Raw genomic sequence first — 17,458 nt, forward strand, 5'->3', positions numbered from 1 at the left:
GGCGAATACAAGGTTATAAATACAAAATCGAATAGGGGTAATGCAGGAATCAGTTTAATAATGAATAAAAAAATAGGAGTGCGGGTAAGCTACTACAAACAGCATAGTGAACGTATTATTGTGGCCAAGATAGACACGAAGCCCACACCTGCTACAATAGTACAGGTTTATATGCCAACTAGCTCTGCAGATGATGAAGAAATTGATGAAATGTATGATGAGATAAAAGAAATTATTCAGGTAGTAAAGGGAGACGAAAATTTTATAGTCATGGGAGACTGGAATTCGAGAGTAGGAAAAGGGAGAGAAGGAAACATAGTATGTGAAAATGGATTGGGGGAAAGATATGCAAGAGGAACCCGTCTGGTAGAATTTTGACCAGAGCATAACATAACCATAGCTAACACTTGGTTCAAGAATCATAATAGAAGGTTGTACACATGGAAGAATCCTGGAAATACTAGAAGGTACCAGATAGAATATATAATGGTAAGACAGAGATTTAGGAACCAGGTATTAAATTGTAAGACATTTCCAGGGGCAGATGTGGACTCTGACCACAATCTATTGGTTATGAGCTGTAGATTAAAACTGAAGAAACTGCAAAAAGGTGGAAATTTAAGGAGGTGGGATCTGGACAAACTGATTAAACCAGAGGTTGTACAGAGTTTCAAGGAGTGCATAAGGGAACAGTTGACAGCAATGGGGGAAAGAAATACAGTAGAAGAAGAATGAGTAGCTCTGAGGGATGAAGTAGTGAAGGCAGTAGAGTATCAAGCTGGTAAAAAGAGGAGGGCTAGAAGAAAACCTTGGGTAACAGAAGAAATATTGAATTTAATTGATGAAAGGAGAAAATATAAAAATGCAGTAAATGAAGCAGGCAAAAAGGAATACAAACATCTCAAAACTGAGATCGACAGAAAGTCCAAAATGGCTAAGCAGGGTGACTAGAGGACAAATGTAAGGATGTAGAGGCTTATCTCACAAGGGGTAAGATAGATACTGCCTACAGGAAAATTAAAGAGACCTTTGGAGCAAAGAGAACCACTTGTATGAATATCAAGAGCTCAGATGGAAACCCAGTCCTAACCAATGAAGGGAAAGCAGAAAGGTGGAAGGAGTATATAGAGGGTCTATACAAGGGCGATGTACTTGAGGACAATATTATGGAAATGGAAGAGGATGTAGATGAAGACGAAATGGGAGTTACAATACTGCGTGAAGAGTTTGACAGAGCGCTGAAAGACTCGAGTCGAAACAAGGCCCCGGGAGTAGACAAAATTTCATTAGAACTACTGACGGCCTTGGGAAAACCAGTCCTTTCTTTACAGACGAATGGAAAAACTGGTAGAAGCCGACCTCGGGGAAGATGAGTTTGGATTTCGTAGAAGTGTTGGAACACTTGTGGCAATACTGACACTACGACTTATCTTAGAAGAAAGGTTAAGGAAAGGCAAACCTACGTTTCTAGCATTTGTAGACTTAGAGAAAGCTTTTGACAATGTTGACTGGAATACTCTCTTTCGAATTCTGAAGGTGGCAGGGGTAAAATACAAGGAGCGAATGGCTATTTAGAATTTGTACAGAAACCAGGTGGCAGTTATAAGAGTCGAGGGGCATGAAAGGGAAGCAGTGGTTGGTAAGGGAGTGGGACAGGGTTGTAGTCTATCCCCGATGTTATTCAATCTGTATATTGAGCAAGCAGTAAAGGAAACAAAAGAAAAATCCGGAGTAGGAATTAAAAACCATGGAGAAGAAATAAAAACTTTGAGGTTCTCCGATGGCACTGTAATTCTGTCAGAGACAGCAAAGGACCTGGAACAGCAGCTGAACGGAATGGACAGTGTCTTGAAGGGAGGATATGAGATGAACATCAACAAAAGCAAAACGAGGATAATGGAATGTAGCCGAATTAATTGGGTGATGCTGAGGGTATTGGATTAGGAAATGAGACACTTAAAGTAGTAAAGGAGTTTTGCTATTTGGGGCGAAAAGTAACTGATGATGGTCGAAGTAGAGAGGATATAAAATGTAGACTGGCAATGGCAAGGAAAGCGTTTCTGAAGAAGAGAAATCTGTTAACATCGAGCATAGATTTAAGTGTCAGGAAGACGATCCTGAAAGTATCTGTATGGAGTGCAGCCATGTATGGAAGTGAAACGTGGACGATAAATAGTTTAGACAAGAAGAGAATAGAAGCTTTCGAAATGTAGTGCTACAGAAGAATGCAGAAGATTTGATGGGTAGATCACATAACTAATGAGGAGGTATTTAATAGAATTGGGGAGAAGAGGTGTTTGTGGCACAACTGGACCAGAAGAAGGGATCGGTTGGTAGGTAGGACATGTTCTGAGGCATCAAGGAATCACCAGTTTAGTATTAGAGGGCAGAGTGGAGGGTAAAAATCGTGGAGGGAGACCAAGAGATGAATACTCTAAACAGATTCAGAAGGATGTAGGTTGCAGTAGGTACTGGGAGATGAAGAAGCTAGCACAGGATAGAGTAGCATGGAGAGCTGCATCAAACCAGTATCAGGACTGAAGGCCACAACAACAACAACAACAACAACAACAACGTGGCGGTAGCAGCAAGTGCAGGGCAGGGTGGAACGCGAGCCGCTGCTGGAGTACTGAATATTCTCCCAGTTTGTTTTGGAGAAGCGTGTTTCATGCAGTTTTGAGGCATTGTTGAACGATATTATACTGAAGTCTCTTCTATTGGGCCACAAGCGTTTGCCCTCATGTTGTGTATAGCAGAGTAATGAAGCCTGTCTTGGCACCGCGACGGAGTCTGTGTGCCTCAACAGGCGGCTGTCGAAGCGCGCTGCGGCGCGTCTTGTTTGCAGGCTCTGGCAGTGCCTGTTGCTAGCAGCGGTGGAGGCTGCTGGGGGTGGGAGTGGTGGAGGCGACGCGACGGAAGGAAGGAAACCAGCCACCGCCGCCGCCGCCGCCTCCCCCGCTGAGCCAAGTTTACGCAATTTGCAGCGCCGCGCCAGGGCGGCGTGCGCAGCTAAATTAAGGGGCAGAGCTGTCGCGGGGAGCAGCGCCGCCCGACGATGGATTCTACTGCCGAAACGCTCCGAAATAGTTGCATCCGCAAAACTTGGAAATGGGCCGCACAGAGGAGGTGGGCGCCGGGAGGGGCTAGTCGCCGAATACGCGTGAGACGTTGGGGTCACAGTGGGGGCGGCAGGAGAATTTGTGTGGGGAGAAACCGGCATCCGGAATGAATATAGCAGGAGTCGCCACTGCTATCTCCTACGTGCGTCCTACGCGAGGCATCGTGCGAGGTGTGTTTCGGATGGCATGTAGTGTATCTGAGAGGAAATAATACACTACTGGCCATTAAAGTTGCTACACCACGAAGATGACGTGCTACAGACGCGAAATTTAACAGACAGTAAGAATATGCTATGATATCCAAATGATTAGCTTTTCAGAGCATTCACACAAGGTTGGCGCCGGCGGCGACACCTACAAGGTGAGTCCAAGGTATTTCAGTGTTGAAGTAAGTTGGATAGGTAGAAATCATGGAGTCAGAAGGAGGGGGTGATGATGATTGCCTGGATTTTTGAAGGATTGATCCAAAGGAGCCACTGGTAGCACCAAGTGGTAAGCTCGTCTACTTGGCTTTGAAGGGAGTGCTGGGACCTTTTAAAGGTAGGATAGAGGCTAGCAAGGCGATATCATCAGCTTACTGAAGGAGATCGATGGGTGAAGGAAGATGGGGCATTTCAGCGGTGTATCTGAGAGAAAGGAAAGGAGAAACGATGGAGCCATGGGGCACACTCGCAGTAGGGTAGAAGGTACAGGAACTGGTATTATGGATGGTGGGAGAGGAAGGATGACGGTGGGAGAGGAAGAAGGTAGTGTGACAGACGGAACTGATAGGGATTAGGTCTGTAGTTTTAACACGGTCATAGACGTTCTAAGGTCGAGGAAAACAAAAACGTACACAGGAGTTAAGTTGGAGGGAGAGGAGATGGCTAAGTTTCAGGAGCTGGTCATTGGCGGAGGAGGAGGGCTGGAAACGACAATGAGTAACAGGGAGGAAGTGGTTTTGAGTCAGGTAGCGATGGATATGGCAGGAGAGGATGGACGCTAAGAGTGGAGGAGTTGGATTCCTGGTACACATTTCGCATGGCAGTAATGATGAAAGACCCTGGATGGGGCAACAGGGTGGGGAGCCAGAGGAGGACAAGGGGCAAAGGAACTGGTGAGAAGGACGGGGAGGTGGTCACTGCCAGTGGGATCAAGGACTTCTGATGTGACAAAGCCAAGGAGATTTGGGGAAGCGAAGATGATATTAGGGGTGGTGTTACTTTCGTGACGGGTATGCTGAGGGAACAAGGTCGCCTTGGAGGGTGGAAAGGAACTGATGCCACCGCCAGAGGGTGGCTGGGTCGCCGCTATGCCTGTTAAAGTCTGTGGCTATTTCGTAGGGGAGAAGGTGCTGTCAATATGGGAGAGGAAGTCTTAGGGGCTCTGAGCATTGGAAGGTGCTAGCAAATGGTGGCACAGGCGATCGTGATGGTGGGGAAAAAGACACTGAAGGTAAGGTGTGAGACTGCTAGTTCACGGTGTTGACATTACATAAAAAATTGGAGAAAAAGCCCATGTGTATCGGCCGGCGTCACAGGAGCGTCCTCTACCGAAATCCGCGCCCTCTGCAGACACTGATCAAATCTGTGGCGCGCAGGCGTATGTGTAATGGTGAAACTACGTCAGCCGTCTGTCGGAACGCGCGCTCGCAGTGCTAAAAAGCAACGTCAGAGGTCACTAGAGGTGTCATTATGGATAAAATGTTTTCTCTCGAAAGAAATTAAAGAGATGACGGGGGTCCCAAGCCTGATACAGTTGAAAGCCGCGATAACGGTTTATAAGATTTTGCGCTAGACATATTTTCGCAGATTCTTTAATTACTTAATCCCAAAAGGATCTCGTCGGGGCCAAGATTTTTGTGGCAGAATAATCCATGTAGCGTCCTGTATTAACACAATGCTCAACTACGGCCCACTTACTGGTCTGCCAAAGGCGAGTGTATCGCTCATGTTCAAAGCAGCTTTCATGTACTGTACGTATCGTCTGACCTTCGTTAGTTTTGCCTCAGTGGTAACGAATTTCGTAAATCCCAGCTTTAAGCAGACCTACATCGTCCATCACCGAACTGACATGGGCACTAATCCTCGCCAGTGGTGTTTCCTTACGATCCTGCCTACTTCACATAAAAGGTTGCTGGTGTAAGGAGAGAAATCCCTGCACTTGAACAAAGCCTTACTTTGTTGATGTTGTGGATGGTCACGTGTCTTTCTCCTTTGTCGTTGTTGTTTTATGGTGCTCCATCCTGTACAGCCTCTGCACCTCCGAGAAACTACTGCAAACTACATCCTTCTGAATCTCCTAAATGTTTTCATATCTTGGTCTCCCTCTACGATTTTTACCCTCCACACTGCCCTCCAGTACCAAATTGGTGATATTTTGATGCCTCAGAACATGTCCTACCAACCGATCCCTTCTTCTGGTCAAGTTGTGCCACAAACTCCTTCCCAATTCTATGCAATACCTCCTCATTAGTAATGTGATCTACCCATCTAATCTTCAGCATTCTTCTGTAGCACCACATTTCAAAGGCTTCTACTCTCTTCTTGTCGAAACTATTTATCGTCCATGTTTCACTTCCATACATGGCTACACTCCATACAAATACTTTCAGAAACGACTTTCTGACATTTAAATCTATACTCGATGTTAACAAATTTCTCTTCTTCAGAAACGCTTTCCTTGCCATTGCCAGTCTACATTTTATATCCTCTCTACTTCGACCATCATCAGTTATTTTGCTTCCCAAATAGCAAAACTGATCTACTATCTTAAGTGTATCGTTTCCTTCCGTAACACCTGATTTAATTCGACTACATTCTATTATCCTCGTTTGGCTTTTGGTGATGTTCATCTTATATCCTCCTCTCAAGACAGTGTCCATTTCGTTCAACTACTCTTCCAAGTTCTTTGCTGTCTCTGACAGAATTACAATGTGATTGGTAAACCTCAGTTTCTATTTGTTCCCTCTGGTGTTTAATTCCTATTCAAAACTTTTCTTTTGTTTTCTTTACTTCTTTCTCAACATACAGATAGTTAGCACCAGGGATAGGCTACAACCCTGTGCCACTCCCTTCTCAACCATTACTTCCCTTTCGTGCTCCTCGGTCTTACAACAGCCATTTGCTTTCTGTATAAATTGTAAATAGCTGTTCGCTTCCTGTATTTCACCCCTGCGACCTTAGAATTTGAAAGAGAGTATTCTAATCAACGTTGTCGAAAGCTTTCTCAAAGGCTACAAATGCTGGAAACGTAGGTTTGCCTTTGCTTGAACCTCTGCTACCTACCGTATTTCATCTATCAAAGCGACCCGTTCTTCTTCTACTGTATTCCTTTCACCTGTTCTTGTCAGTCGTTCCCTAATGCTACCTGTGAAACTCTCTACAAACTCTGGTTCTTTCAGTTTATCCAGGTCCCAACTCCTTAAATTCTTGCCTTCTTGCTGTTTCTTCAATTTTAATCTCCAGTTCATAAGAAATAATTGTGGTCAGTGTCCATATCTGCCCCTGGAAATGTCTTACAATTTCAAACACGGTTCCGAAACCTTTGTCTTATCATTATACAATCAATCTGAAAGCTTCCAATGTACCAAGGTCCCTTTTACTTATACAACCTAACTTATCTTGGCTACAATAATGCGTTCACTATGCTGTTCATAGCGGCTTAGCCGAGTTGCTGTTTTTAAAATCATTATTAAACCTACTCCTGGATTACCCCCTATTTGATTTTGTATTTTTATCCTTGTATTTACCCAACCAGAAGTCCTGTTCCTCCTACCACCAAACTTCACTAATTCCCACTGTATCTAATTTTAATCTATTCATTTCCCTTTTTAAATTTTCTAAGCTACCAGGCCAATGAAGGATCTGGCATTCCACTCTCTGATTTGTAAAAAGCCGGTTTCGTTTCTCCTGATGTCGACGTCCTCCAGAGTAGCCCCCACCCAGAGATCCGAATGGGGGACTACATTATCTCCGGAATATTTTATCCAATAGGATGCCATCATCGTGGAAATGACCAAACATTTGAAAAAAGGACATTTCATGCCCATCTCAAAAACGTATAGTTTATTGGCATTATCATTTTCAGTTCATTCTAAAATTGAGGTTGAACATAATGCTCCACAGCGGCTACACCCATCTGTCAGTTTGAAGTGCGCCAGAATACGTGATGCATTATTTTGTTCATTAATGTCAGATAGTTCATACAGGTGTATTCTAGAAGTCCCTGACTCCCGGAACCAAAGTACAGGCATGTGTAGAAGGCTATGGTTCGAATGTATACAAAGATCTGAGAATATATGATTTCGGAATCTCATACGCGTTTCGTTTTGTAGTTACTGAGGGTTGTTTTGTTTTTGTGTGTGTGTTTCCTGTGCTACAAATGCCGAGAGTAAAGAAATTTAACCCCAAACGGAAGTTTTGCGGCAACCAATTCCAAACACGACCGAATAATGCACTATCAGTTGCTTCAAAAGTCGCCCACAGAAACTGTGTCTACAGGCAGTGCTTCCAAAGGTGAACTTCCGCTTTCTGAATGCAATGAGAACAAGCCTAGTAGTATTGTGAGCAGCAATTACGACGGAAATGTAATTGTGAACATAAAAATATGCTGTCAAGCCCTTTGAAGAGTGCTGTGAAATGTAATTACTGCAATTGTGAAAATAGTATTGATGTTTCTGAGAACATTTCAGCAAGGAAGTGTCTTTCAAGTCGGTTAGTGATGGCCTGTAACTCTTGTACGATGCTCAGTGATACTATGCATCGCCAGCCAGAAACTGATAGTAGACATTGCAGTGTAAAAGTCATCTTGCTTCTGCAGTGCGATGTATTGAAAGGAGGAGGAGAGCTGCCCAGCCTTTTTGTGCAGTGATGGATTTGACTCAACCTCCACTGAGGCTTGACAGATACATTAAACTGATACATAATTCTTTATGTTGTGGAAGTGAACATTCAATCATAAGAGCAGCAGAAGAAGAAGCAGTAGCCTTGTCTGAGAATACAGACATTGTAGCAGAATTTGATGGATCTTGACAGAAGTGAGATCATACTTCTCTGAATTGGGTTGTAACTGCCACATTTATTAAAACTGGTAAGATACTAGATTATGAATGTCTAAAAAAGCACTGCAAGGGTTGTTCAAGTAAATTTGTTGGCACCCATGTTTGTGTAAAGAACTTTGCTAGCCAAAGTGGAAACATGGAAACGAAAGGAGTTCTAAACATTTTTAGAAGATCAGAGGTCAGTCTTTGTGTGAGGTATGTAGGCTACATTGGGGATGGAGACTAAAGGACACGCTACTGTTGTTAACGACAGATCCTATGAGGACACTCTGATAGAAAAGTTTGAATGTGTTGGGCATGTACAAAAAAAGAATGGGAGATCGGCTGAGAAAATTAAGTAAAGACTTAAGCGGAAAAAACTGTCAGACGAAAAACAAATAGGTGGTCCAGCTCGTCTTACAAAAAGTGAAACGTATTCTTTGATTGAATATTATGGATTAGCAACAAGGAGAAATGTAGGAGATTTGGAGAACATGAGACGAGCTGTTTGGTTAACATGGTTTCACAGTGTGTCAACAGATGAAACCCCACAGCATGGTTTGTGTCCAAAACTGGAACATTCGTGGTGCAAGTACTGGTTGAGCAGAACTACAGGCATACAATATACCCACCAGCATTCCTTACCACTTGCTGTAATGGAGGCAATTAGGCCTAAATAAAGGGCTCTTTCAAATAAAAAATCTACTTAGGAAATGTATGTATGGTCTCTCTCAGAATGCAAATGAAAGCTTTAACAGCTGTATGTGGGAGAGAATACCAAAAACTGTAATTGTCGGGCTGCTAGTGCTGAAGATTGTTGTAATGGATGTAGTAATAACATTCAATGATGGTGCAGTTTCAAGGATCAAAGTTATGAAGAAACTGAACATTCAGACGGGAAGGAATATGGATTCAGCTCTAATTGCTATTGATAAGCGGTGGGTAATCAATGCAGAGAAAGCTGCAGAAGATGCTAACCAGGAGTCAAGGATAAAGAAAAGAATGAAGAGAAAGAGTATGGAGGATAAGGAAACAGGAGGACAACTGGAGTATGAAGATGGAATTTTCAGAACGAGCGTCGTGGTAAGTTAATCTATAAATGTTCTTTTGCGATTTACCGAAAACTTCGATTTCAATCATTCAGGTACACTTTTCTCCTAAACGAGTTAAGTTAATCTCACAAAAATTGGTATAGATATTTAGAATGACCTCCTCTACCTCCCTTGCCTACTACTTCCTGAAAAATTTATAGCATGATGATGATTTCGGTGATATTTGAGCTACATTTTTAAGTATTTTTGTTGTAGTAAAATAAATTACTTGTTTTGTTTCACAGATCAGCATCAGGGAAGGAAACTGGAGGCATAAAACAATTAATGTGAATGTTGTCTGCGCTCTGACTATTTTTCGAAGCGTGCAGTCAGAGATTCCAAAGAAACTGGTACCGCAGTGAAATAGTGTTCCGTTTTTTATAGTATTATAAGTATTGCTGTCAGTACCAAAATTTGATAAATATCTCAATGATTTTTTGGGAATGCTTTGACTAATGACCTCAATTGTGTGTAAGAATTTTAAGCTATCTCTCATTTACACATCAGTTGCCCTATGAGGGTGAAGATAATGATAAAATGCAGTCCGTTCAAGGGCGTGTCCCCTTAACCATACAGTAGAGGGTCGTGCCATCAGGAAAAATTTCGATCGTAGTTTCCCCTTGTTTTCAGCCGTTGGCAATAACAGCACGCCAAGGCCGTTTTGGTTATTGTTACAAGGCCAGATCAGTCAATCATCCAGACTGTTGCCCCCTGCAACTACTGAAAAGGCGGCTGCCCCTATTCAGGAACCACACGTTTGTCTGGTCTCTCAACAGATACCCCTCCGTTGTGGTTGCACCTGCGGTATGGCTATCTGTATCACTGAAGCACGCTAGCCTCCCCACCAACGGCAAGGTACATGGTTTCTCCTTAGCGCTGTAGTAATCCGATGTGGAGATTAACCATTATCTTTGAACACCGACTGTATATTTTCTATCTCCTTTGTAAGGCTGTCTGCATCAGAAACAACATGAGCCAGTGCATCAACGTTCTAAGGACGCCGGTAGTTTCTGAAGGTTGATGGCAGCTGACGCTTCCAGGTAGGAGACAGTATGTCTGGGCTTACCGCAGAACACAATGCCCTAATGATCCTTCCACTCTCCTAGTAACAAAGACGTCCAAAACCGATAAGCAACAATCCTTCTCTATTTCAATAGGAAAATTTTTGTTCTTGTGCAAGAAACGTAACAGTTCTTCTTCACCATGAGGCCACGCTACAAATGTGTGATCTACATATCGCCAGAACACTCTCGGTTTAAGTTATGACAAACAAATGTCGTTTCCTCAAAGTCTTTCATACAAAAATTTGCACACAGAGGGGAGAGAGGACTGCCCATAGCAAAGTCGTCAGTCCGCTCAAAATATTCGTTGTTAAATAAAAAGTAGGTTGAGCAAAGACATGATGAAAAAGTGCTGCTACATCGGCCGTCAAAGTACTGCTGATGAGAGACAAAGAATCTGTAAGAAAAACTTTAGTGAAACGTGAGATGACATCAAAAGGCCTCGGTAGGGAGCAAGGTGTATAGCCAAACCGTACGTGGCGACGTCGATATTATTGACGTCATGTAATAATACATTCCTGTAACCTAGCAAGCACTGCCCGCGAAATGCAAGTTTGCGATATCGTCTCCCTTTTCGGCACATAGCTGTAATCAGCCAGAAAGTTCCCCTTCACATATTCGACTGTTCCGGTTGACTGAAGTAGTTCTTCATATATGAAGAAAAGTAGAATAATACCCAGAACCTGTGCCTTTTATACAGATTGTAATATATTTGCGAATGTTATGTATGTTCCTGCATTTCGAGTCAATTTTATAATGGTGCGATCATCCAGTGCAGATTTGAGTCGTCGACTAACGACTCAGAGCTCCCGACATTATTTACTTTGTGATTTAAATACGAAGTGGGAGCCAAGAAAGACTTACATTGTGCAGTTACTTACTTCGTACCTCACAGTCAGGTAATTTAATTACATCGCCTTCAAAATGTTGTCAGCTGAACGTAATCACCTGCCCCAAACGTAGTGTGGCAATATGTAGCTCAGCCTTAAGGGCAGTTCTGATCCTCCGCACGTGCTGTATGGGAAGGGCCGCAGGTGGCTGGGCCGCACGCAATGCAATGCATTATCTGGCATGCTGCAGCAAGTGCGCGTATAGGGTGGAGTTAAATCATATTCCAGAGTGTGACTACACTTTCCTCCGTTTCCGTGAAGCAAAATTAAGAAAACTTTGTACTACGCAATTGTGTAAAAGTGCGTAGCTGTCATATAATTTCCAAATTAATACACTACTGGCCATTAAAATTGCAACACTACGAAGATGACGTGCTACAGACGCGAAATTTTAACCGACAGGAAGAAGGTGCTGTGATATGCAAGTGATTAGCTTTTCAGAGCATTCACACATTGTTGCCGCCGGTGGCGACACCTACAACGTGCTCACATGAGGAAAGTTTCCAACCGATTTCTCATACACAAACAGCAGTTGACCGGCGTTGCCTGGTGAAACGTTGCTGTGATGCCTCAAGTAAGGAGAAGAAATGCGAACCTTCACGTTTCCGACTTTGATAGAGGTAGGATTGTAGCCTATCGCGATTGCGGTTGATCGTATCGCGACATTGCTGCTCGCGTTGGTCGAGATCCAATTACTGTTAGCAGAATATGGAATCGGTGGTTTCAGGAGGGTAATACAGAACGCCGTGCTGGATCCCAACGGCCTCGTATCACTACCTGTCGAAATGACAGGCATCTTATCCGCATGGCTGAAACGGATCGTGCAGCCACGTCTCGATCCCTGAGTCAACAGATGGGGACGTTTGGAAGACAACAACCATCACCACGAACAGTTCGATGACGTTTGCAGCAGCATGGACTATCAGCTCGGAGACCATGGCTGCGGTTACCCTTGACGCTGCATCACACACACGAGCGCCTGCGATGGTGTACTCAACGACGAACCTGTGTGCGCGAATGGCAAAACGTCATTTTTCGGATGAATCCAGGTTCTGTTTACAGCATCATGATGGTCGCATCCCTGTTTGGCGATATCGCGGTGAACGCACATTGGAAGCGTGTATTCGTCATCGACATACTGGCGTATCACCCGGCGTGATGGTATGGGGTGCCATTGGTTACACGTCTCGGCCACCTCCTGTTCGCATTGACGGCACTTTGAACACTGGACGTTTCATTTAAAATGTGTTACGACCCGTGGCTCTACCCTTCATTCGATCCCTGCGAAACCCTATATTTCAGGAGGATAATGCACGACCGCATGTTGCAGGTCCTGTACGGACCTTTCTGGATACAAAAAATGTTCGACTGCTGCCCTGACCAGCACATTCACCAGATCTCTCACCAATTGAAAACGTCTGGTCAATGGTGGCCGAGCAACTGGCTGGTCACAATAAGCCAGTCACTATTCTTGATGAACTATGGTATCGTGTTGAAGCTGCACGGGCAGCTATACCTGTACACGCCATCCAAGCTCTGTCTGACGCAATTGCCAGGCGTATAAAGGCCGTTATTACGGCCAGAGGTGGTTGTTCTGGGTACTGATTTGTCAGGATCTATGTACCCCAATTGTGTGAAAATGTAATCACATTTCAGTTCTAGTATAATATATTTGTCCAATGAAAACCCGTTTATCATCTGCATTTCTTCTTGGTGCAGTAATTTTAATGGCCAGTAGTGTATTCTTCGTAGATCTGGATGTGTACAAACAATTTTCAATAGTTAAAAACAAATTACAGTTTGCATATTAGAATGTGTGTGGAGTTAGCGGGGAGGGTACGTGAAGAAAGGAAAGGGTATGTTAAGAACGAATCTTGAATTTGTGAGCAATTAAGAATGACTGTGTGTAATGACATTGTGGAAAAGTGGTATAAGCTCACTTACACTGAATCAATGAAAAGTGTGAAAACACATCTGAAGCAATATCTTAACGCAGGTCCCTATATCGAGTAAAGATATCGTTATTTGTAATTTATGTGGCACTTCCAAAATAATACTTTGGAGATTAAGGCAAATTCCATTTAAGATCGATCCGCCAGGAGGTTTTCGCAAATAAATGAGATCAAATAAAACTCTCATTCTCTATCAGTAGAATCAGCCAGTCAGAGGCGAGCGGGCCCACGTTCTGGGACCAGGGGGTGTACTGGGCGGGCTAGCTACGGTCTAGGGTCGCAACAGAATCACCGTTGCGTAAGGTCGTGTATCAAGTTGCTCCGGTGATTCTGTTAAAACAGTGTGTGTCTTGATGAGAATAAAGAGTTCACAGATAATCAGAAGTTTACATATGTACAATATCCGATTTTACTTGATAATTCAGTCAATAAAGTCCGGGGACGTTATTTTAACATGGGATAAATCACGTACAGATTTCCCCAAGCTTCAGTCTTAGGACCGTTATTGTTACTCATGTCAATTAGTCTAACATACGAGAAGCAGAATTAGTTCTTCCTGCGAATGACATTACTATCGTAATAAAGCAAAACATATACACAGAAACAGAATAAATGGTGAACAGTGTTCTTAAAAGTATCATTGGATGGTTTCCTGTGAATGGTCTCATTTTGTTTTAAAGGTTACAACATACTCAGCCCTGCGTATCGATGGCCCTAAACCAATACAAATAAGTGCAACACACGGCGAGGAAATAATAAATAGGGTGGAAACTTCAAAATTTTAGTTGATGAGAATTTAAACTATAGAAAGCACATTTTGGAACTCACAATACAACTTAGTTCCGCCGCATATGCAATTAGAATTATTGAAATTCTTGGGGAGAGAGAAATTTGTAAGTTAACAAATTTGCATGTTTCATTTGCTAAAGTAATCTGTAGAAGAATTTCTATTATTGTAACGTGTAGTAATCTTAGTTACAAATTACTAACACACATCTCCATGTTTCGTAAAGAAAAAACTTATAAATGTTCAGTATGTAGTGATATTTACAAATTAGTTTTTGATGTGACTGTAAAATGACTCGTTATACGTAATTATGATTTATTGTGGAAAATGTTCCATGGAACATGAAACTAAATAAGTAATCGATGTTAGTTCTCATGTACTTTCATCAAATAAAATTGCCTTTTGTTACTACATGTCGTAAGTCTACGTGTCGTATTAAGCACAAATTGCTTGGAAGCTAAGTAATAGATCGTGTGGTAACTTTGCTAAACGTAAATACATAACTGACATAGACTGAAATGGAGACTATTTTGAAACTACGCTAATGTGCGTAACTGAAGGACAGAAGTAACATTCACATGATGTCTCACTGCCAACAAACAAAATTCTATAAAACTTGGACGATACATACAAAGAACTGCTACAGTTTAGTCCAGAATGTAACAATGAAATATGCAATGAGATAAACAGAAATTACACTTTCTTCAAAGAAAATAATTACGCTGAAGTCACCACGATTTATGATGGACCCCTGGACGTTACGAAAGGCGGCTCATGGTTCTTAACACCGTGTGCTCTCACGCTGGCCACAAGGTTGGAGAAGAGTTCCTGTGGAGGGGCGTTCCATTTCTGCATCAGCGCGGTCTACAATTGATGGATGGTCCCGCATTGTCACCCATGAAAATGAAGTCAGAGCCAAATGCACCGCTGAAAAGACCCATGTCGGGAAGAAGCACTGTGTTACAATACTGTTGGCGGTGGATGTACTGTTTTCAAATATTAATACACCATTACGCCCAGACCACCAAAATGATCCTGTTCGACAATGTTTCCGCGTTTATTGCGTATTACCACCTCTCGCTATTTTGAGCGTACCTCCAGAGTAACAATACAGACTAAATCCGCTCTCATCCGCGAAGAGCAGGCGATCCCACCTTTCGTTGGCCAAGTCCCTATGTTCTTGGCACCATCGCAAATGGTGCCGCCCATGTGCGGATGTCAGCGGAATACAACGTACTGGTCGTGGGGCAAAGAGCAGTCCGCTGCAACCGCCGTGACACTGTGGTAGGCGAGATTGCATGCCTTGCAGTCCTTTTAAATGTGGTTGCAACTGCTACTATTTGACGTGGGCCCCTTTTTTGCCTGCTGCATCGTGTAGCGATCATCTGCAGCAGTAGTTATCGTGATCGTCCACCTCCTTTCCTTCGAGCGGCAGTGCCTGTAGTTCGGAACATTCACTATGCAAACCGAACAATGCTTTGAATAATACCATACTCACGAGCTGCACTCTTACTGTTTGTCTTCCTTTTTACCTACGTGTCTTCCTTGTGTGCACTCATCCAAAAGTGTTCTCCTACCCACACTGTAATGAAGAACACCACCACAGCGCACAGTAACTGCTCGCCGATTGACACGCACTGTCTTATCCCGTTCCTTGAACCACCTCGTGTTGTGCGGCTAGCCGCATTTGATGCTATACTCTCGATAACCTCACGCCAAGTAACGTACAACTTTTCATACCGACTGGGAGACCTTGGCACCTTGTAATTTCATTCATTTCCACCGAATAGTTAGTATGTTGTGTTACTTTATCTATCTCGGCCTTAAGTTTTGCAGAACAGTGTAACAATCGGGATTTAGTAACAGAATGTCATATGTTCATTGAAGTACAAGCTATCAAATTAAACGTAGCATGTCAAATCTAAATTTTAAATATAAACTCATGATCTGTGATCCAGAGACTTGTAATTTCCATTAGAATACGGATTTAAAAGCGGTGTTGCGATTTCAAGTATACGGAAACCTAACCCAAAAAAATAAACTTCCTTTATCTCCGAATAAATATGGTACAGTCTAGGAACACATGCTATGCTATAAAAGTTTTTCACTTTTTTTTTTTTTTTGCTGAATGACTGTGTGTCGCCCTAGATCAGGCATCTAAAGATATGGAGCTTATTGAACTGAGTGAAACCACATGTTGCAGGATAGCTGTCACGTGTCATATGACTTCAGCAGTATGGCCGTTGCACAGTGTTTCATCCAATGGTCGAAAAAGTTTTTTAACTCTTCCAAAGAGCCTTCAGCGTTTTTGTTCACGTCTTCTTCTAAGTGCTGAAAACGATTCTCTTTTACACACTTCATTTTAAGTAGCAGGGAGACGTCGTGATCGATAGTAACCCTGGAGGAATGGAGATGGCGGGGTGTACAGGGTGGCGCGGGAGGGGGGTGGGGGCAGCATCGAGTTCCATTCGGTGAATGGGGCTGTAGCGAATCATAGTCACTTTGCTGTAACGGAAATCTGACTGGTGTTCGGTTCTGTCATATAGGAAATGTAGACAGGCAGGGGAAAGCAGTCCCTTTATCACCAAAAATTCAAAATCAGTGAACCGGAAAATATTTTTTATCAGAACAAAAACTCTGCTATTGATTAAAAACCATGCGTGGTACGCACACGTAAGAGGATAAAATTCGACTCCCTTCCAACTCCCAAAGGCTTCATATTTACTTTTGGATCTACAACACATGGTCTTCCTACAGTTGCGGTTCGTCCGATGTAACTTCTCTAGATATTTCCGTATTGCTAACTATCCTTTGAGTTCAGTTTCATCTCAAGTCTTCATTCAGTTCCACGTCAGGTTCAGTATTCCGTAAGCTGATGACATTGCTATCTTCAGTGAAAGTGAAGAACAATTACAGCATGTGTTGAAAAGAGTGAGAAGTCTCAATAGTACAGAATGTGGATTGACAGTATAAGGGAGAAAGGCAAAAGTATTAAGTAGCAGAAATGAGGACAGTGAGAAACTGGACATCAGAATTGGGGACCACGAAGTAGACAATCAAGGAAGTTTGTTACCTACGCAGCAAAATATCCCATAACGAGCGGAGCAAGGGAGACGTAGAAAGCAGATTACCACTGGCCAAGAGAATTCTAACAAGTATAAAAAATAGGCACTATTTTAAGGAGGAAATTTCTGAGAATGTGGGAAAACAGGAACAGAATCGAAGAGTGTGAGGTATGCTGCTATAGAAGGATGTTGAAAATCAGATTGACAGGTAAGGTGAGAAATGGGAAGGATCCCTACAGAATCAGCGAAGAAAGAAAAATATTGCAAATACAGGAAAGAAAAATGGACAGTATGATTGGACATCTGTTGAGACATGAGGTAATAATCTCTATGGTACTAGAGGGAGCTGCGGAGGGTGAAAACTATTGAGGGAGACAGAGAGTGGAATTCATGTAGCAAATAATTGAGAACGTTGGTTACAAGTGCTACTCTGAAATGAAAAGGTTAGCATGAGAGAGGAATTCATGGTGGGC

The 17,458-nt window shown here is 42.8% G+C and overlaps 2 protein-coding genes across 2 annotated transcripts in view; one reads left to right on the forward strand and one right to left on the reverse strand.

The window, feature by feature from the left end:
- The window catches only part of LOC124545870 (alanine and glycine-rich protein-like), a 167,630-nt gene extending 164,466 nt beyond the window's left edge, over nt 1-3,164 (forward strand). The window contains exon 2 of the mRNA XM_047124830.1: nt 2,846-3,164. Within this exon, the coding sequence (XP_046980786.1) occupies nt 2,846-3,164 (319 nt within the window). The remainder of the gene's footprint in view (nt 1-2,845) is intronic.
- LOC124545869 (TWiK family of potassium channels protein 18) overlaps nt 1-17,458 on the reverse strand; it is a 1,287,501-nt gene that overhangs the window by 672,139 nt on the left and 597,904 nt on the right. The window lies entirely within an intron of this gene.

Source organism: Schistocerca americana, chromosome 8 (assembly GCF_021461395.2).
Source record: "Schistocerca americana isolate TAMUIC-IGC-003095 chromosome 8, iqSchAmer2.1, whole genome shotgun sequence".
Classification (NCBI taxonomy): Eukaryota; Metazoa; Arthropoda; class Insecta; order Orthoptera; family Acrididae; genus Schistocerca; species Schistocerca americana.